General features: G+C 36.9%; 1 protein-coding gene across 3 annotated transcripts in view; it reads left to right on the forward strand.

The window, feature by feature from the left end:
- LOC149770084 (regulator of microtubule dynamics protein 1-like) overlaps window positions 1-16,938 on the forward strand; it is a 65,713-nt gene extending 48,775 nt beyond the window's left edge. For all 3 annotated transcript variants that reach the window (XR_016418958.1, XM_089949424.1, XM_089949423.1), the window contains one exon: window positions 6,979-16,938. Coding sequence is in view for 2 of the 3 variants with exons in the window: in XM_089949424.1 (XP_089805550.1) it covers window positions 6,979-7,035 (57 nt within the window). In the remaining variant the exon portion in view is untranslated. The remainder of the gene's footprint in view (window positions 1-6,978) is intronic.
- Window positions 16,939-22,277: the final 5,339 nt, after the last annotated feature.

Here is a 22,277-nt window from a genome sequence, read left to right on the forward strand (position 1 = left end):
TTGTGCACATTAGTTTTCAGTGTTGGGGTAAACAGTCAAGGTCACTATGACTTAAAGAAGAAAATTGTTTCTACACAGAATACTCAGTTATCTAAACGGAAGACTAAACATGGGGTGTGTGTATAATTTGCTGCTCATGTTATTCCTTTTTTGGATTTAAGGACCAAGTGTCCCAAGAATGCAAATGTATGCAAGTGGTTTTGTATTTATTTTATTATGAAAGGACTACGCATGAAAATATTAAAGCAAAAATTGGCAGCCCATAAAATTACCAATCATATGGTAATTCAGTTTTTCAATTTACTACCTTCAAGGATCACTTCATAGACCCAGATATGTCAGTACAGTATGCAGCAAAGATTGGGTTCAGTGTAATTTGCCATTGGACTTGACTTATAAACTAATATATATATATATATATATATATATATATATATATATATATATATATATATATATATATATATATGTATATATATATATATACACAAGGCGTGTCCAACTCCAAACTGCACAGACCCAAATCAGTTGCATAATGTGCTGGCATATTTGGGGTCTCTGCAGTTTGTTAGGAAAAATCAATAGAACGAACAAGATAGACCCTGATCTGCTGGTGTATTAGGCTACAGCAGATCAGGATCTTTGTTGTTTGCAGTTTGACTCTTAAGCAAGTATGTACTGTTAATGCTCTACTTTGTAGTTGTTATTGTTGGGTTTAACGCCATTTTTCAGCACACGATAGGCTATACATGGCGGCCAGTATTAATGGTGGAGGAAAAACCCGAGAAAACCCCAGAAAGAACCACCGACCCACGAGAAGCTACTGGCAAGCTTTCTCACATACCCACATTGGCTGAATCCGAGACTCAAACCAAAGCAGACATAGGTGAGATGGCAGTGATCGGTAACGGAGAGTGCTTTAGACCACTCTGCCACTGTACTTTATAGTGATACATTGTTGGAAGAGAGGTATATAGTGTATATTATTGGACATTATTTGATTATCAGATCACAACATATTTTCAGAGTAAGGCCAGTATGTCTTCTCAGATCAGTCCATGAGTACTTCAATACTTGCATTAAGATATAGTTGATAATTAGATTATTTAAGCCATTTGATACAGATCATTTCATATAATGGACTTAGGCATTTCAGATTCATGAAATGTGTAACTATTAGCCTTTGGGAACAGAATCGCTTCGAGAAAACATCTAGTTGTTGAGCATTTTACCTGTTCACTTTTCAGTACACATAGATCTAATTATTACAAAGAACTACTTGGAGATCGCTGGGAAATGTATAATTTAAAATATAACAAAGTAGGTGATTAATTTTCTTCTTGTAAGTGAGTAAAAACAAGTCAGTGCATCTGGATGGGAACAATCAAATCTAAGTTATTGTCATAATCATTATTTTTTTATTTATTTTATTAGCTTAAAAATTTAAGAAAAATATTTTATTTTTATCTACAAACAAAAATCAGTATAATATTTGTTAATGTGATGCGTATTTCTAAAACAAAATGGCATTGTATATTGCATATTATTCTCTGCATTCATCCCTGTCAATCTTATGCTTGTCTCTAAACCATATAGAAGAAATTTACATGCCCAATTGGACTGGTAATTGATTGTTCAGCTGAGTACTTTTATGATGACAGCCATATTCAGATATAGAAATTATGTATGCTGTTCCAGTACTGGTTTCATTCCAGTGTCAAAAACCACCATTTTGGTAGATATCAGGTGTAAAATTGATGTACTTACTGATGTCATATGAAAATAATAGTTGCATGCAGAATTGTATTAAAACATATACCAGAACAGTTGGAACAGACACTGTATCCTTATGCTCAAAATGTTTGCTCTTACTTTGGTAAACATTTGCACACAGTGAACTATGAATGATACCTGTAATGGATTGTAATTCCTGGTATTGTACACTGTAATAGTGAAATTAGTAAATGGGGGCCTGCTTTTGCAAAGTATATACTCTGTTTAAGAAAAATGTATTTGCAATTGAGACTTTTTTCACAGCATGCAAGTTAGCTTTTTGAGCTTCACTGAGATTTAACAAGGTATTTTATTTAATCTAGTTCAAGTGTTTAAAATATGTCCTTAAAATGTGTAAGGGATAAATATAAATCTTTAAATCTACATTTATAAATGTTTTAGATTTTTATTTTTTTATTTACATACTTTATGTTCTATATGTTCTATGTCATTTTCATTTCTTGTTTCCTTTTTCTTTTTTCTTTCTTTTTCTTGCATCAAAACAATCTTGACAATGTTGTCAATCATGATTTTGACCTTGTACTTGCACCTTATTAATCAGGAAATATATGTCCATGATTTGCAGAGATGGATTGTCATTGACTCATATTCTTCCCAAGCTGATTAAGCCCTCATTAGCAACATCAACAACAATGTTAATGGCCACACCAGTTGCAGCAAGTTTGATATGAAAAGGACTTTCTTTATACAATGGAAAGAATGAATGAAATTTGGCCTTAGCCCATACAGTGTTCAGTATCTGTCTGTTGCTTTGTAAAAAAATGCATTAGAATATTAACTAAGCATTTTTGACCTGGCATATGTTTTGGCTCTGAACAGAAAACATTGTCCCAGCTTTTTTTGACAACTTCATTCTCATGATGCTAAGATCAGTGAGAGAGCAGCTGAGGTTGCAACTTTGTTAGGCAGAAGCAAAATAGTGAACACAAGTGGCCACCAGAATATAGCTGTTGTTTATGTGCTGAGGCAAAATAGTGAACACAAGTGGCCACCAGAATATAGCTGTTGTTTATGTGCTGAGGCAAAATAGTGAACACAAGTGGCCACCAGACTATAGCTGTTGTTTATGTGCTGAGACAAAATAGTGAACACAAGTGGCCACCAGAATATAGCTGTTGTTTATGTGCTGAGGCAAAATAGTGAACACAAGTGGCCACCAGAATATAGCTGTTGTTTATGTGCTGAGGCAAAATAGTGAACACAAGTGGCCACCAGAATATAGCTGTTGTTTATGTGCTGAGGCAAAATAATGAACACAAGTGGCCACCAGAATATAGCTGTTGTTTATGTGCTGAGGCAAAATAGTGAACACAAGTGGCCACCAGAATATAGATGTTGTTTATGTGCTGAGGCAAAATAGTGAACACAAGTGGCCACCAGAATATAGCTGTTGTTTATGTGCTGAGGCAAGATCTTGATGATTTTGTTCTGCAAACAAGATTGATCAGAGCTGGAACAGACACCTTTTGGTCAGAATACCCAAACACTTCCCTTTTTGATTGAAATAATATAATTTTGCTGGGTTCTCAGATCAGCCATAAACAGGTCCCTCTTTGATTGAAATTATAATTTTGCTAGGTTTATCAGATTAGCCAAAAACATGTCCCTGTTTTATTTAAATAGTACAATTTTGTGGGGTCATCATATTAGCAAAGTCATGTCCCTGTTTGATTTAATTAGAATCACTTTGCTGGAGTCATCCAATTAGCTGAATCTGTTTCATTGAACTATGATCATTTTGCTGGGGTCGTAAGATTAGCTAGAACACTCATATACCAATTTACTGAAACCATTTTGTTGGGTAATCAGATTAGTCAAAACACAACTATTTCATTGAACAAGTATCATGTTGGTGGAGTTGTCAGATTGGCTAAATCATGCCCCTTATTCACTGATCTAAGATCCTTTTGCCTGAGTGAGTCATCAGACTAGCCAGAATAACTGTTTGACTGAACTAGGATTGTTTTGCTGGGGTCATCCAGTTGGCCAAAATGCCCTCATGTTTAATTGAAATAGGATCATTTTGCTGGGGTCATCCAGTTGGCCAAAATGCCCTCTGTTTAATTGAACTAGGATTGTTTTGCTGGGGTCATCCAGTTAGCCAAATTGCCCTCATGTTTAATTGTAATTGGATTGTTTTGCTGAGCTCATCCATTTGGCCAAAATGCCCTCATGGTTTATTAAAATTGGATCATTTTGCTGGGGTCATTCAGTTGGCCAAAATGCCCTCGTGTTTAATTGAACTAGGATTGTTTTGCTGGGGTCATCCAGTTGGCCACAATGTCCACATGTTTAATTGAAATTGGATTGTTTTGCTGGGGTCATCCAGTTAGCCAAATTGCCCTCATGTTTAATTGTAATTGGATTGTTTTGCTGAGCTCATCCATTTGGCCAAAATGCCCTCATGGTTTATTAAAATTGGATCATTTTGCTGGGGTCATTCAGTTGGCCAAAATGCCCTCGTGTTTAATTGAACTAGGATTGTTTTGCTGGGGTCATCCAGTTGGCCACAATGTCCACATGTTTAATTGAAATTGGATTGTTTTGCTGGGGTCATCCAATTGGCCAAAATGCCCTCTTGTTTAATTGAAATAGGATCATTTTGCTGGGGTCATCCAGTTGACCAAAATGGCCTCGTGTTTAATTGAAATAGGATTGTTTTGCTGGGGTCATCCAGTTGGCCAAAATCCCTCATGTTTACTTGAAATAGGATCATTTTGCTGGGGTCATCCAGTTGGCCAAAATGCCCTCATGTTAAATTGAAATAGGATCATTTTGCTGGGGTCATCCATTTGGCCAAAATGCCCTCATGTTTATTTGAAATAGGATCATTTTGCTGGGGTCATCCAGTTGGCCAAATTGCCCTTGTGTTAATTCATCCAGTTGGCCAAAATGCCCTCGTGTTTAATTGAAATTGGATCATTTTGCTGGGGTCATCCAGTTGACCAAAATTCCCTTGTGTTTAAAATATAATTTTGCTGGGGTCATCCGTTTGGTCAAAGTGCCCTCATGTTTAATTGAAATTGGATCATTTTTGCTGGGGTCATCCAGTTGGCCAAAATTCCCTCATGTTTAATTGAAATAGGATCATTTTGCTTGGGTCATCCAGTTGGTCAAAATGCCCTCATATTTAATTGAAATAGGATTATTTTGCTTGGGTCATCCAGTTGCTCTTGAAATTAAGAGCAAGATGCATTATTATCTTCAGCAGTCTAGGCAGACATAATACATGTATAAATAATCTGCACTCAGTTTCACTAGAATAAAATGAATTAACACAAATGACCAGTAACTTGGCAATGAGAGGTGCATGTTTATGACACATGTAATTAACTTTTTGTGGAACAGTCATGGTTTAACATAAGAACTTTTTACAAAAAAGGGAATTAAAATAAATGACAGAAATATTTGCAACATACAGTTAAAGATCTTTGTGGGTTTAGACTTGCCATCATTTTTAACATTGAATAATGCTTCCCATCCTGGTCTTCCATAACTATTGTTATCCACAAATCACTAAAACTAGTTATTTGATTATTTTCTCAGAGACCATTTTAATTAATTTTATTAACAAGGAAAGATTTTACAATGGGTATGAATGGGGCCTATTTTGGCTGAGAACATCTTTGTGAATTCATTTCTAAATGACAGTGTAATTGTGCTTCCCATGGCCTACCGGTAATTCAATCATGCACTAGTAAGGATGGCATAGAAGAGTGTGACATAATATTTCAATGTTTCTAACATGATAGAAAACATGCATTTAGTGGCAAATCGAATGTAGCTGGTTTCACATCCGGATAATCTTAAGTGGCTTGAGGCAAAGTTCTGTGAGGGTGGGCATCTTGAAGAGGCAAAGCCCTCTGAGGATGGACATCTTGAAGTGGTTAGAGGCAAAGTCCTGTGAGGGTGGGCATCTTGAAGAGGTAAAGCCCTGTGAGGGTGGGCATCTTGAAGTGGCTAGAGGCAAATCCCTGTGAGGGTGGGCATCTTGAAGTGGCTAGAGGCAAATCCCAGTGAGGGTGGGCATCTTGAAGTGGCTAGAGGCAAAGTCCTGCGAGGGTGAGCATCTTGAAGTGGCTAGAGGCAAAGTCTTGTGAGGGTGGGCATCTTGAAGTGGCTAGAGGCAAATCCCTGTGAGGGTGGGCATCTTGAAGTGGCTAGACGCAAATCCCTGTGAGGGTGGGCATCTTGAAGTGGCTAGAGGCAAATCCCTGTGAGTGTGGGCATCTTGAAGTGGCTAGAGGCAAAGTCCTGTGAGGGTGGGCATCTTCAAGCAGTTATGTATTTTAGCTATCTTTCTTTAACATCATAAGCAATAGAGCCTATAGAAAGTATGAAATGCTTTCAATTATAATCTAAACACATATTACAGAATAATAATTGCATAGACAGTAAATAAATGGAAGTCAGCTGAAAAACAAGACACAGCACACTTCATGCAGATAAAGCAATAGTCACATGATTGTCTGGTTTACCATTATGGGTGCACTGAGATATCAAGAATGATTCAGATGTTTTCTGTTCAGAGGAAAGAGTGCTGTTAAATTATTAAACACAAAAAGAAGAAATGTAAGGTTTCTTTTTGAAAACTTGATTGCAAGAATACATTTTGAGAGACAGCATTGGGCATGGTTTTCAGCCATATAAATGCTACTGTGATAATCCTGTGTTTGTCACAAATAAAATATATAAAATACATGTCAGCTATGGAGAAAAATCATTGAGAATCTGTCATCTATTGATCAGGTCTGTCAGTGAGGAGAGTGTTAATGGCTGTTCAGCCTAAATTGAGAAAGAAAGCCATTATCTTTGCACTCACTCTTTGTGTGACACAGTGAATAACAGTCTCTGAATAAATTTATTTTCTTTATGTTATTGTAAATGTGATTTTGCAAATGCTGTAGTTTTCATTCTTGATTAAAAAGCTGGTAGTTAATGGATACAGTGGTATTTTCAGTTCATAGATGTGAACTATTCTCCTGCATTTTATTTTTTTGTTTTGTGTGTTGATTTGTAAAGTTTTCATTAACTTAATACATAAATTAACAATACTTTGATGACATAAATAACTTATCAAATTAAAATTAAGTGATTAATATAAGAAATTTATTAAATTGTTTCTGATTTACTTATTCTACATTGTACAAAAAAAATAGTTTTATATTTATTTTATTTTCACAGGCTCATGAAGAAGCCATGGTATTGTTGAAGTCTCTTGGAGTCAAGTTTGAAGACTGAGAAAAAAGAAAATGTAGAACTTAACTTTGTTCTATTATCACATGGCTGTTATGTTATTTAGGTTAATATGACCATATCATATGTTTTAGCTGACCTGTTTGTAATTTGTTTGTATGGCACTTTGCCTGAGTCATCTGTCCTTCATCAGTTGGTTCTTACCTTTTAGGAGCCATATTTAATCCTATCTTGCTCAAAGTTAAACTTGATATATGGGCTTAAAATCACCAAGACAGTGGTGGATTTTGATAAAATGCAGGATACATGCATATGAAATAGGCAGTGTTCCTGAAATTTTCCTGATTGGAACTAGACATTTTGATATCATTCATTGAAACACATTAATGTAGTGTTTTGTGATACATATTCATTTAAAGAACAAAGAACCTGTTTTGATCCCTCCAAAGTCTCATAAGTTGGTAGCAGCAAACCATATATTTATCCCTGATCAATTTTTTATATATATCAAAATGAGTTTGCTACCACATTCAAGATTCTATTTTTTTTATAGTATTTATGATCGGACTTGGAAAAACAATATTTCTTCAGCATTGGTAGGTTGATATCAAAATCATGTATGGTTTGAGTTATGAGACTCTGTATATTAATTACACCTTTATCTTGAAAAGAATTTGATCAGGCTCTAGTTAACTACTTAAAATCAACAAGATGTTAAGTTTGAGAGATGGTTCAGATTGGTAATGTTATTAAAATACTATATATGTCTGCTTAGTGAAATGGTCAACTATTAAGATATGTAAGTCAGGTGATCACTTAGACCTCGTGTATAATAATAGTGCATGATGTCACAGATGATGTTATGTCAAGCAAAAGTTTAATAACCTAGAATTTGGATCTTACTGCAAATGATGCTATGTCAAGCAACGGTTTAATAACCTAGAATTTAAATCTTACTGCAAAGTCTTTTGACTGTGTCAGTGATTCATCACATGAAGTATTCTACAGCATGTGAAGAATAAAATCTTACACATGTGCTCATCAGATGAAATTCAAATAAATTAAATCCTTCAAGTTTTGTGAATGAGAAATTATTTAGCTGATTTTATAAATTGTTTGAAATGTGTGTGTGTGTGTGTGATTTGGATTTTTAATGTAGCTTTAAAAACAAATCAGTCATATTGCTACGATGTCTGCAGTGTGGCAGTTTATAGTGATGTCTAGCACTGGGGCATCATGCCACAGACATGTTGCATAATGTCCCACCCAGTCACATAATCCTGACACCAGGCCAACCAGTCCTAACACTAACCTCTTAATGCTGAGAGTCAAGCGAGGCAGCTATTAGTACCATTTTTGCAGGTCTTTGGTATTACTCGGCCTGGGATTGAACTCACAATCTCCCACATCCGAGGCAAATGCTTTAACCACTAGGCCACCAGAGTGGTAAATTGTTTGAAATAAGCACTCCCTTATGATTTTCTATTTATTGCATAAAATTGTTTTGAAGCAGATTATAGGGATAATATTTGAAAAGATTCGATGGAGCAGATATTTTTCTATTCTCTCTCTCTCATGAACATACTTCAAGATGGGTATATTTTCTTTCTGCATTCAGGTATTGCAAACTATTTTTACTCATGTACATTTCATTTACATTTTTTTACCCATAGTTTGAGAAATGTTGTAGAAATTCATTTTGTAATGTAAGGTTTAAAAAGGAATCATTATGATCCTGATTGAAATATCTGATAGTGACTTTTTCTGCAATATTATATCCTTGTATGATCTAAACAAATACGAGGAAGTATTGCAATGTCACTTGAGATTGTAATTATGTGCAACTGTTTTCTTTCTGTTTTGTGTTTGTGAATATAAATGAGATGTTTTTTCCAGCGTACATATTTTAACGAGTGTTCAGTTTGTATATATACTGGTATCATCTGTAGTGACTATCATAAAATATGTAGTTTATTATGGGTTCTTGGAAGAAATTTTGTAAAGTTGTAGAATCCAAGTAATATGTAGAATGCATGTATCAGTAAAACATATCAGATGGGATCATTTTCCCCTTAAAGCACATAATGTCCTTTCTTATACATGTTGTTATTGTTGTTGTAGGGTTTAATGCCATTTTTCAGCACAAGATAGGTTATACATATCAGCCAGTGTAAATGGTGAATGCAGAACCCAGGAAAACCCCGGAAAGAACCACCGACCCATGAGAAGGTACTGGCAGGCTTTTCACATACCCACATTAGCCGAACCTGAGACTCTAACCCTTGCAGACAGAGGTGAGATGGCAGTGATCTGTAACAGTGAGTGCTTGAGGCCACATGGCCTCTCAGGGCCCCTCTTTATACATGTTACAGATTGTATAAAAGAGGCTTTCTTATTTTGTTTGTACGAGTGAGGTCCTCATTCATCTGACAACTTAATTTCTTAAGTAGCCTTCTTTGTATTCTTTAACACCACTGCTGTTTTTTTTTCTCCCTTTTAAGCCCAGCCATATCTATTGAAGAGAAAATATAGAACTGCCTATGTCTGTCTAATTACGTTCAGTCCCAAACAGTCACAGTTTTTTTCTTCCACTTAGTAACTTAAGAATGACATGCTTGATTCAAACCAAAGTTGGTATAAGGCTTTACATTCAGAAGACCTAGGCCAAGTTTAATTTCCCTGCTTTTAGGATAAAAGATTTTGGAGTTACAGTCTTGCATGATTGGAACTTTTCCATTCAATTTTGTTTCCACTCGTCAACATTTGAAGAACTTGATTGATTGAAAATCTATTTAGTCGTGAGGTTTAATAGCAGTATTACATTACCTGCTATTATTAGTTTTCACTCTTCCTGCTAGTCCCAGTATGACATGAATTCCATCAGCCACTTACTAACTGGTGACTAATTGAAGTTTGTGGAACAGAAATGAACATGATCCCAGTCTAATGCCTTATTTACTTCATCATTGAAAATATCAATTCACTTTTCCTGAGACTTCATTCATACAGTTTTCACCATTTGTTTTGAAATAATTTTTGTGAATTATCCATTCTATAATGTTTTCAGCATGCTACATGGAGTTAATAAGAAGGCTTTTGGGGACATTAACTCCATCATCTTATTTGTGTCTTGAGCTCAGATGAGACATGGAATTTACCAGAAAGTCACTGTTCCTATAGGAGCGGGATGAAGGGAGCCAGATCCTCCTCTTGTCAATAATGCCTCCTCAGTTTCCAGATGGGATCAGTGACACTTCCCAGTGTAAGAAAGTCATCAACTTCCATAAAATGGGAAGATTTTTCACTTCTGCATGTTAGGAAGATGTCAGCTTTGTTAGAAATGAAACAGTGGCACATTCTGCTGTAAAGAAGTTATCAACTCCCAGGAGTGAGAGATTAATGTCCCTTCATGGTGTAATCAAGATCTCAATGCCTGTATGAGAGTCCCATCATCTGGCGCAGATTTAAGAGATTTTCTTGTTGAGGTAGGTCTGTTCATAATCAAGATTGCCTCTTCATCAGGCTTGAGTTTATGAGATGGAGGCTTCTTGAAGAACTCTCCGTCACCTGACCTATCACTGGCTGGTGATAGGTCACCAGGCATCAGACTTTAGTCACTCTAGTCACTGGGCAGGGGGACAAGTACTGGTCTCTGGGTGTCTGTTCCTGCTTACATGGTACTGGGCATGTGATACTGGTCATTCATTCCTTGTGCCCAGTTACTTCAGCTAATGTGGGTATGTGAGAAAGCTTGCCAGTAGCTTCTCGTGGGTCAGTGGTTCTTTCTGGGGTTTTCCCGGGTTCTTCCTCCACCATTAATACTGGACGCTATGTGTAGCCTATCGTGTGCTGAAAAATGGCGTTAAACCCTACAACAACAACAACAACAACAACAACAACATTGTCCCCAGTTACCTGAAAGGAATAATGGGTTTTGATCACTGATCTTGGGAAAGAAATGTGCCACTTTCACAATGTTTCTGTTCAGTCTCGTGAAGATTTCGAGAAGCCTAAACCCAGTGGCAAGTCATCTTTGTGTCCTATTTCACTATGGATTAATTTACCATAGCACCATGGATCAGTGGATCTGGTAGTCCGTAGGACCTTTGCATTCCCTCCTGTAGATTCGTCATGAAAAGAAAAAAGAGGCGACCACTGTTCCTCTCACACATTAAGAAGGGATCATCAGGACCATTCAGCAGCAAGAGATGTCTTGCCCTATGTGTTGAGACAGGACTCAAGATTATAATCGTACCATTTCTCCAAGGAGAGAAAGCGATGGATAGTCCTGTGTCATGCCATGAGCAGAGATAAGATAGTGAATTCTCAAGTTTATTAGACTCAAATGATTTATAGCAGGGCCCAATGCAATTAAGTCCCTCTTCTCGTTTTGGTCTGCACCTCCATCATATTCGAAGGAATTGGCTAAGGAAAGATGTTTAGATTTTACTAAGACTGTTGCCTTGGAATAAGGAGCATCACATAAAAATATCAATGGGGACTTTGGCAAATGACAGCGAGGTACATGCTGTTAATGTCAATCACGCTTACAGTGGAATATATTCACTTCAAGAGAGATACTGTATTGGATGCGTTAAAAATTTCCCGGATTGCAGAAAGAACCTGCAGCGGCCCAGGTTTGATGGCTTGATCCTTACAGTGGCCTCCCAAGATCTTAGGGATCAATAACAATATTTCTGACCACGGTTCCAGGCCCAATAAAACGGATTTAGAGGAATCTGCAAACTGGAAGGTTTATGGGTCACCAGTCTAAAAGTTTTAAGCAAGGGTCACATCAGAACTGTCAGACTTATTTTGAAAAAGGTTTCTTTCACAAGTCGAGGTGGCTGGAAGGGCCATACACTTAAGTCATAGAATCGTCCCCGATCCCACTGGAGGAAAGCAGTCAGACCAGGGGAGTCGCAACTTCTCTTGCCAAATCCCCTTATTCCTATTGGTCCAATAAGTACATGACTGTGCCTTGTTCAGAGGACTGGTTGGTCCTAACTTGCAATCCATTTAGTCCTCTCTGCTATTGAAGTTTACCAGCTTGGCTTCCATGGTCTCCTCTTTCGTTTCTCGTTTGGTTTCACCAGTCCAAACTAGAATCTTGATGGGAAGAGGTCGGAGTTATGGATTTGTTTTCCAGATTGTCATAGTTTCAAATATTTATTATCGATCTTTTCGCATTAAACACGTTTGCCCAGGAAGATCACTTCAAGATAGATACTTCCACATCAGTCATAAATGCCATAAGATAGAATGACTTGGCGATCTACATAGACCAGCAGGATGCTTACCCCCACATTCATGTCGTTATGTCCCACACACGAAATTCCTGCAGTTGACGTCTAGGCCAGGCGGTCTTTCAATTTCGGGCTTGTTTCTTTTGGCCTGACTGCCGCTTGCAGAGCCTTTACCAGATCGATGTGAGTAATATCGAGTCACATGCTGTCGTTATAGGATCCAGTCATCTGGTGATTCATCGACAAGATGATGCATAGCGTTCTCAGACGCGTATTACTTGGTGACATGTCTCTGAGGACAGTAACTCGTCTGCTTCTAACCCCCAACTAGGCTAAATCGGATATCATCCCTCGTCAGAATTTCCTGTACATGAGGATGAAATTTACTCTCCAGTTAATGATTAGTTCAACGCTAAGCTGATATTATTATGTATTCACCATTAAAGGATATAAGGTAAACAGCTAAAGTTCTCAGGTTCTATTTGTGTCCGAACTGATGAAATGCTTTGAGCTGCCGAGAGTTGTCGTTTGCTCTTTACGCCGTTGGTGGAACCTTTTGATATTTCCTGGTCGTTATCTAAGGCACCCATTGAATCACTTGGACAAGCCTCCTTCGAGAACCTTACCTTAAAAACGGTCTTCCCTCTGTCCCTGACTTGGAGGAGAAGGAGAGCAACTTGTGCGTTATTGGAGGGAAAAATTTGCGTACGACTTGGTTACAGCTACGAGTGCGTTTCTCGTTTTACCAACACGTTTTTCTGGTAAAGAATCAGCTACATTTGGTAGCCTTTAAACCATTTTAAATCCACCGTCTCAGTCTCATCTTTGCTGATTATAATCCCTAGAGACTTTTTTACCCGGTTAGTGTGCTACGTGTCGATTAGGATGAATGACATAAGAGAAATAATGGTCTCTTTACCCACCCATCCCCAAATGTACCTCTGATATTTCAACAGCCAGCTTTCGATATTGACTATTCTGATATGAGAAATAGCTTGTGAATCTCACATCTTGTCTTAATATTTTTCTTAGGAGGATATAATAAAAGCCGACCAGTGGTGGTTTCGTCCCACTTTCTCTTCCTTCTGTCTTTATTCGATGTCGTACGATATGAAGGTCATCTGTGCGCTGGACACGTTTGTGTCGGTCCAGCAAAGTTGTAAACTCCTCATACAATCTCCATTAGCCCTCTACCACATTATTCGCACACACTCCTGTTTGTTTGTACATCCCACCTACCCCCTTCACCGAGTTTGAAACGAAAAGCATCAAGGATATAAGAAATGCAGTCGGTTTCATTCATTGATTTATAATTTCTAACTTGATTGGTGCAAAAATGACCCTAACTCTGTCGAGCAAAGGGAAGCTCCTGATGTTAACAAGCAGACCGATTGCCATTTCTGGTTTCTAGAATAGTCGTTTTCAGTAACAAAACCTATGTCGTCTGCGTCCAATATTTGCAATATCTAGATACATTTATAAAACAAATTGAACAAATGAATGGGATGAACTCTTGTATACACGTGTTCCACGGATGTTAGCCCAAAATTCACCGAATTATTGAGATCGTCAAAGACGGAGAACTGAATCACATATGTTGCTTGAAAATATAGACTGGCCTTGGCAAATATGGCGATACTGTTGGTAAAGAAACTCATGTTTGATTCGAAACGCCAACAAGTTGACGGTGTTTGGGACTCCCTGACGACAATCGGGTTGGAACATATAAATCAGTGAATAAAAGGACTACGTTTTGTGCAATTTTTTTATATAATTGATCCCATCTGATTTTAAAATCGTGGGGTGGAGTACAAACAAACGGGACAAAGTGAGAATAATATAAAATCAAATGTTATGTTCACTATCACAGGTTATCAAATGACCATTAATCTTTCAGTAGTGGGTAATGCATTAGCATTATTGCTATTAAAACAAATTTTAGTTACTTTTATATTTAATACTTATACGCTACTATTACCTAAATCTCCTCCACTTTCTACTTGAATACTCTTTCAGTCTTGGCATAAGCCAAAGAAGTATGATATTCCAAATGATGGTGTGAATAAGGCAACAGACCAGACTACGCGTGGTTTTATTTTAAGAACTCCAGTTTTTAATGGCAGGTAATCGCCTTGGTACTGGGGACTAGCGACAGGAAAAGTGAGAACTGTAACACACCCCTTTACATATTCATCCTAAGAAAACCAGTGCAGTTCAAATTGCACCTGGTTGGGGGGATGAGGCTGGGGTCAAAATCATGTGGCTTAATTGTATTTCTTTGAATAAGAACTTTCGCCTTCAGTTTCGTTTCCACCAGTCTTTTGAAGGACATACTAAAATAACATCTAATTTTGTGTAACGCTTTACATTTGAGAGTGCTGGGTCAAGTTTGTTAAAGTTTTTCTGGCAAATTTTCACGGAATTATTGCCCTTGTTATACTTTCTACTTTGTTTCCACTCAGCAAGGATTTAATGAACCTCATTAACTGCCACACAAAACTTCAACACCTTTAACAATGCTATTTCCGTTGACGAGACGGCCAAGACAAAAAAACCTCGTACATCAAATTATAGCTCTAAAGCTGTATTACCCAAAAGTTCAGATTTCCTCGGTGTGTTCTTGAAAAATGCACTTAGTCCTCATTGTTGTCCACATAACGTAAACATGTTAAAATGATAGTGAAACCAGTCAGTTATTTGGATACATCACTGACGTTAAAGATATGTAAGTTCTAAAGAAAGTTAAAGACAAAACTTTAATATTCTTTAAAGCGATGAAACTTGATTTCATCTCTTAAAACCTATGATAATAATATTCCAAAGTTTCAGCTGAACGTGGCAACAAATGTTAAAGATATATGACTTTCAGACAATTTTAACACTGTTGATGGAAAGGTAATCTTTTGACCCATAGTAACATCAGTGTAGATACTAATGTAGGAGATCTGTAACCTTCAAAAACCGAAACGCAAAAGATTAACAGTATTGACGCTGACGCCGCCTGAAAATGATTATTAAATCTCACTATACTTGTTCGGGTGAGACAAAAAGTCGATTAACATTTCAAATGCGGTACTTGAATTATAATTGTGTATTGAATTATTCGTAGCTTGAGTCCATACCTGTATGTTTTTTTTAATTTGCTCATGTGTTCTGGTACGTACGTATGTATGTATGTATATGTATGTATGTATGTATGTATGTATGTATGTATGTATGTATTGGCTTTTAATGGCACATCAGCACAGTAATGGTCATATGGTTCCAATTAAAAGTAAAGTTATATATTTATAACTGAAAAACAGGGTACAACTTTAGGCAGATAGGAAGATCAACCATCCTAATGTAATCATGAAGTAAGACAAAATATTAAAGGTAAAGATGTTACAATTCTATAGAATGTATATTTAAAAATAGACAAAGTTAATACTTGTTATGGTCAAGAAAGCTCTGTCAGGGGAGTAAGAATATTGGATCAAAACTAAAAATGGAGGCATAACAATAATTGGATCTGAGTGTAATGTAGACAGATCGAGATACAGTGTGCGTGGCCCAACACATAATGACCATGAACTCAATTATCTGTCAGACGTTATGTTTAAACCTTATGTGATTAGACTGGTATAATACGTGAATTTTATCCTTTACTGCATTTATTGATTATAATCACTACCGATCGCATGTATGCTTAGTATACAATTATTTTTTTATAGGAACTCGAAGTATTTATCCAGAAATCGCATTATCTGGAACGTTATAGCATTCTGAATGTTCTTAATTGAGTCAAAGCACAGCTGTACATGAATGGAGTTCAAAGCAGATGTTGACAGAGTTTGCCCACCCACAATTGTGATATCCGCCAATGGATTGGAACGTATTGTAGCATATATCGTAGACCGGAGGCGAAAGTGACTTGTCACATGGTTATGCTATCCTAACATCTTGCCAGTAATCTATTTTCAGGACTCGAGTACGTCCGTATTGATTGTTTTCATGAACATGCAATCAGAGAGGTGACTTGCAAAATTGGTCGCCACAGTGTTCTGGATTATGTGTGTATTTAACAGTAGTCCAACGTGTAATTTAAAGAGCTCTTCAGCGCCCACCTGTAGACAACCTCAGCATCTAGCCTTCTAATTCACCCAGTTGATGTTTGACTCCTGTCTTCGCACTGGGCCTGCGTTTACGACTTCTCTCTTCTCTCCAAATAAGTTTCCACACTTTAATTGGCTGTTTGTCCAAGATAGCACTTCCGTTTACGTTTATGGTAACTTCCTACGATATCGGTGGTTCGTTGGTATCGCGGTATTCGAGGTTTTCTGTAATTTTTCTGCATAGCGCCAACTATCTTGTACACTGGATGACCGTAAGTTACTAGTTCTGCTTCACCAGTTTTATTTCGGGAAAATGTTGGTACTGCTGGCGCGTACACTATTTTAAAAAAACACCCATGATTTTCACTTTTTCAAAACATGGCCGTTCCCCATGTTCTCAAATAAAATCTCTATTTGGTTAGCCAGTTTGATAATGTCCAGTAAATGTATGCAAGAGTAAGATCGCATGATTAACATATTTGTCAAGAGGCAAGAGGTGGAATCTATGATAGCAAAGAAGAGCCAAACTTTGAAGAATGTTAATGTTGTTATTTTCTGGTAACTTTCTTAATTGACATGTGTTGAATTAAAGATTTTGTTGTACACGATTTGTTGCCTTTCGTTGTAACATCTGGTTTTGTTGAGAGAGTCTGTGGTCAATATATAATTTCATGGTGATGTTGGTGTGCCCTTTCCCACCGACATTCATGGCGCCACTCACCGCCACAAGTGGTTACATATGCGTTGTTTTAATTCTCTCAGATAATTTTTTGTTGTTTGAGGGTACAGGTGACAGAATGAGATCCACTGAAATCCTAACATTGAGACAAGTACAGTATATACCATCGTAAAAATATTTTTTTGGTGTGGTATTTACCGCAGTATCCATCGTAAAAATATTTTTTTTGTGTGGTATTTACCGCAGTATTAGAGTAACGCTCCTTGCATAAGCTGGAATCTATATGGTATCTGTTTATCGATCGTTTCCCACATAATCTGATTTAAAGTGGAAATTAAATGCATGTTAATAAAGATCAAACAACATTAAATATACATATATAATATATTTAAGGTCAGTATCTTTATTTACTTAATCGCCTTTCGCTAACGTGAAGACCCGCGAATCCCTAGCACTCCAGTAAACATGTCAATATTGCAAAACTTTACAATACAGGTGAATAAATAATTAATTTGACTGTTGAAACACGCGATAGAGGCAATCAAGAACTAAGAATATGAATATAGGAAAACATTTTTCATGTTCAAAAAATATGAACTGGAACTACTTCCATCGCTAGCTATGATAAATCCCCTATCCTGCTATTACTGGTTCCCCATCCCACTGGCCTTGACGAGGAATCGTAAGTCAAAATACGAAATATATGTCCTACTGTGACTGCAGATCAGGGCCTGATTTGGAGTATGGCAAACACATGTGATGTCGGGTCATAAAAAATAAGGTATTCAACAATTTAACAAATGGAGGGATCGTTTTAATGAAGACGCTCATCGCCTGGGGTGCTATTTGGTACAGAGCCAGCAATGCTGCATGTATAACGTCTGTGCAAGGAATATTGTAATTGCAGTTTTGTTTACTATCCCTATAATCTCATCCCCCAAAACTGGGTGAGGGATCGGGGGACATGGTTATGTATCATGTTAGGTAAGATTCCACTCAGCGGTCTAGGAGGAGAGATATTACATGGGAATAACATCCAGTTTAGTTTATAATGTTATATACATGTAATTGTCCTGAATACAATGCTTAACATATCAAATAACAAATGAATAGGCATCTTGACATTAAGGTACAGTGTATTTTAGAAATCAAAATATTTGTATGTGTTCAATCTCTGAAAACCATAAACCATCAATTAGTATCAGCTCAGATTGTTTTTGTTGGGTCTTTTTATCGGTTGGCCTCGTATCAGGGTCACATATTCCATCACATCAGTTACTCAGTCCTATCCAACTGCGAACTGCGCAAACCAAAACCTAACGTCGCATAATGCTCCAATCAATCATAGTCTATGATATTCATTCTGTACTTTATTTCAAGCGGACAACACAGACACTCATCTGCCGGCGCATTATTCAACGACATATCTAGATCGATGCTAGTGGCAGTTTTCAATCGGATGTGTTGTTGTTGTAGGGTTTAACGACATTTTCAGCACAAGATAGGCTATAGATGGCGGCCAGTATAAATGGTGGAAGACGAACCCGGGAAAACCCCAGAAAGAACCACCGACCCACGAGAAGCTACTGGCAAACTTTATCAGGTACCCACATTGGCCGAGCCTGAGACTCGAACCCACGCAGACAGAGGTGAGATGGCAGTGATCCGTAACGGTGAGCGCTATAGACCATTCGGCCACTCGGAGCCCCTTTTTAATCGGATAAGTACTGCATATATAAAATATCATAGTCTCTGAATAATATTTTCCTTATGGCATGAATTATTTTCTGTAAACACTCGGTAAATAAAAATCGGTGCAAGATATTTAAATGTCTCATTCTGAGTCATACTCGTGCAATGAAACGTTTTGGATGTTTAAGACCAAGACTAAAATTTTGGAATGTCTACATGTTTAAGACCAAGACTAAAATTTTGGAATGTCTAGATGTTTAAGACCATGACTGAAAGTTTTGGAATATGTTATGATGTTTAAGACCATGACTAAAATTTTGGAATGTCTAGATGTTTAAGACCAAGATAAAGTTTTGGAATATGTCTAGATGTTTAAAACCAAGACTGAAAGGTTTGGAATATGTCTGGATGTGATCTGTAGATGTGTACAACGGTGATTTCTTTACTACGATCGATTCTCTTAATGCAAAGACTTGGGGTTAAAGCTCTGACATGTATGTAGAAAGCGTGGTGTTGGAATGGGAAAAATGTGAGCGTTATTTTTATTTGCTGCAAAGTTACAACTACGGCCGTAATTTTTATTTTTTCATATGCATTTACTTTTACTAAGCTGGTCATGACCTGAGGAGATTTTGGCTCGATAGAGATACAGTTTTTAGATTATGGTGGCCAGATTGGCGTCAATCAGTATTCGGCGTCAGATAGGACTGAACACTAGTTAGAATTGTTTACGTTTCCTGAATAAAAACTTTCATTTAAATATTACTAAACTTTTGTAAGGGGTTTTCACCAGACATTGAAAAGGTTGATGTTACCCCAACGGTAATTATTATTTAACAAAATATAATTACCATGACAAAATTAGTTGGGTTATTTTGTAAGTAAAAAGACCTGTAATCTACATGAAGACAACTGGTGTGCAGTAAATTGGTCTTAATAACAAAGACAAGTAAAAAAAAATTAATATATTGATGTGTTCAATATGGACATTCCGCAACACCTATATAAATAACCTTTTCAAAAGTTATCTCCCCTCCCCTTATTGAACGTTAAAATTGAAAAAATAATACGAAATGAATTAAACATTACATACACATACTTGTGATTAAATTTTCAATAAGAAAATACCATACTTTCAAAGATAAATGGTGGTACTTTAAATTCCTACAAGTTCAGTTGGACCATTCTTCCTTTGTCTTAGTTTTGAGAACTATAAGTAAGATGGCTGCCAGAAATGCAAAGGGAGATAACTATGACAAATGTTGCTAACATAAGGTTCATTTGCAAAACGCGCAAAATTAAATCTGTGGTTCCTTTATTGATTATGGAATAGGCAAAGTTTCCTTTGTTCGTGGGTTTGGAGGTTTAATTCGGAATAATAAGCTTCCCATTTTTATTTATTTATTTATTTATTTATTTATTTACATAAAATCAAACAAGATTTAAAGTGGTCCCCAAAAATTAACCCAGATTTGTAGGGTGTTGCTTTTCTGTACGTTTCTGTAAGCATTGCTCTCTCTCTCTCTGTCTCTCTCTATATCTCTCTCCGTTTAACTTGTTAACCATATTAGAACACTGAAAGACAACTGTTCCATTGATTTCAACATGAAGGCTAGATAAAAATTCATTCTTTACGTCGATATGAAGTTGTAGCATTCGGTGTCAAACTGTGAGAAAGTTAAGTGTTTGACCATTCCAAAAATCAATCTGGATAGTTCATAAAGAGAATGATTGGTTTCTGTTCCTGTCTCTGTTGGCAAAAGTTCATTGAAATATAATCAGACCAAAGTTATTAAAGGATTTATTATTTACAACTGTTGAGCTATATTGGATATTGGTTTTTTCTTTGTTAAATATATCCCCCCCCCCCCAGTGAACTCAAGTTTAAATCTACAAAGGAAAGAAAGATGAATTTATTTTGAAAAGTTATGTCTGTCCGTCCGCGCGTCCTTCCTGCCTGTGGCACAACCCTTACTTCAATACGTCAATTGACAATACATTGAGTGCTGCATCCTTGGATGATGATGTTGCAAGTCAATACTGAGCCACTGCTGTTTTACTTTTGCTGTTTCTCCGATACGAAGAAACGAGTAAGATGTTTAATAGGTTAATTCTGATATTGATATTTTTATTGATTTTAATCAAGTTAAACAGACTGAAAAATTTTTAATTGTCAAAACTTTCAGATGGACTATACCTGAATTTAGTACAAAGCTAATTTATGTTCCCAAAACGCGTCACTCGTAATCAATGAATACATTTGGCAGGACGTTATTGTCCAGAAAATACAATCCAGAAGACAAATTTTGCGATGGAGATTACTTAAAACCTTGAATTTCACCTGGAAAACACATCCTCGTTCAGCTTAGTCGTTCTGTAACCGCCAAAATTGTAACACTCTCATTGAAGTCAGAATAATTCTTTCTAGTCCGCCTTTACTAATAACTAGTCTGGACAATATAATTTTTGACACTTATTTCAAAAGGCACACAAATTTTCTCTGGATTGCCTCTGCTTTGTCATTTTTGCATAATTGACCCTACGTTAGCATATCTGTTGGACCGTTATCCTGGCGGGTTCTAATTAAAATCCATTCATGTCCCCAAATAGAGTTTATTCCATCCTTCGCAAGCACTAATTTATTGCGAGCCTAGCCCATACATCACTCTTAATGGTTACGTGTCACGCTGACCATGACAAAATGTGCTGCACAAAAGAGTTACAAAACTTTTTCACCATTACAGACTGCTTACCTAAACGGCGTTCACATTAGTAGCTTCTGTTGAAACAATGTTTCCATTTATCCTTGGTGTTTGAATCATTCTGGTATGCAGTGTCAGTCTTATTTGACAGGATTACCATCGTAAAGTCATCCTTAAACTAATCTCCACAACCGTTTTGTCATCGTAATTTTTGTTAATCTTTAGATCAGAAATTATCTTCATCAGTGCGTCCAATTTGGAGACAATATTATCAATCTGGTTCGAGTCTTGAATATCGGTGACAACAGCTAATTACTTGGCAGTTGTATTATTATATTTCTTAAATATTTGTTTACATTGGTCATACTGTCTGTGTGCAGCAACTCTCGTTCCGCTGCTCTAACTTCATGGTCAGCGGTATCCAAGTCGAAGATGTACCAAATCTGTGTATAGTTGCCTTTTTCAGAAGTTCATTGAACAGACTAGTCCAAACCTTGCATGTATGGGTATCGATTTTGGAGATACTTTACACGTGTCCGTCCTGTGTGGCTTTAACTCCAAGAAGCCACGCTTTTGCTCTTATCCTGGCTCTCCTGCAGAACAGTTATGTTTAATCCAGTCCAACTCCAAAATTATTTAGTAATGTGTATCCTTCAGTCTTGACCACACCGCCTAGAGATTGTCTTATTGCTTGTGTAGTAATAGTGTAAGGATAACATTTATCTCGTTCCCAAACAAGGGACTTCGTAGAAGCTAATCCCTCTTTTTGTTGTAGGGTCCTCATCAGAAAATAGAACACAAGGAATCTGAAATGCACTGAGACTACAGTCACGTATTCTTCCGTGGTTAAGACTGCATACTTCTTAGTGTTGTT

The sequence above is a fragment of the Sinohyriopsis cumingii genome, unplaced genomic scaffold, assembly GCF_028554795.1.
Source record: "Sinohyriopsis cumingii isolate HCF-2022 unplaced genomic scaffold, ASM2855479v2 utg002715l, whole genome shotgun sequence".
Classification (NCBI taxonomy): domain Eukaryota; kingdom Metazoa; phylum Mollusca; class Bivalvia; order Unionida; family Unionidae; genus Sinohyriopsis; species Sinohyriopsis cumingii.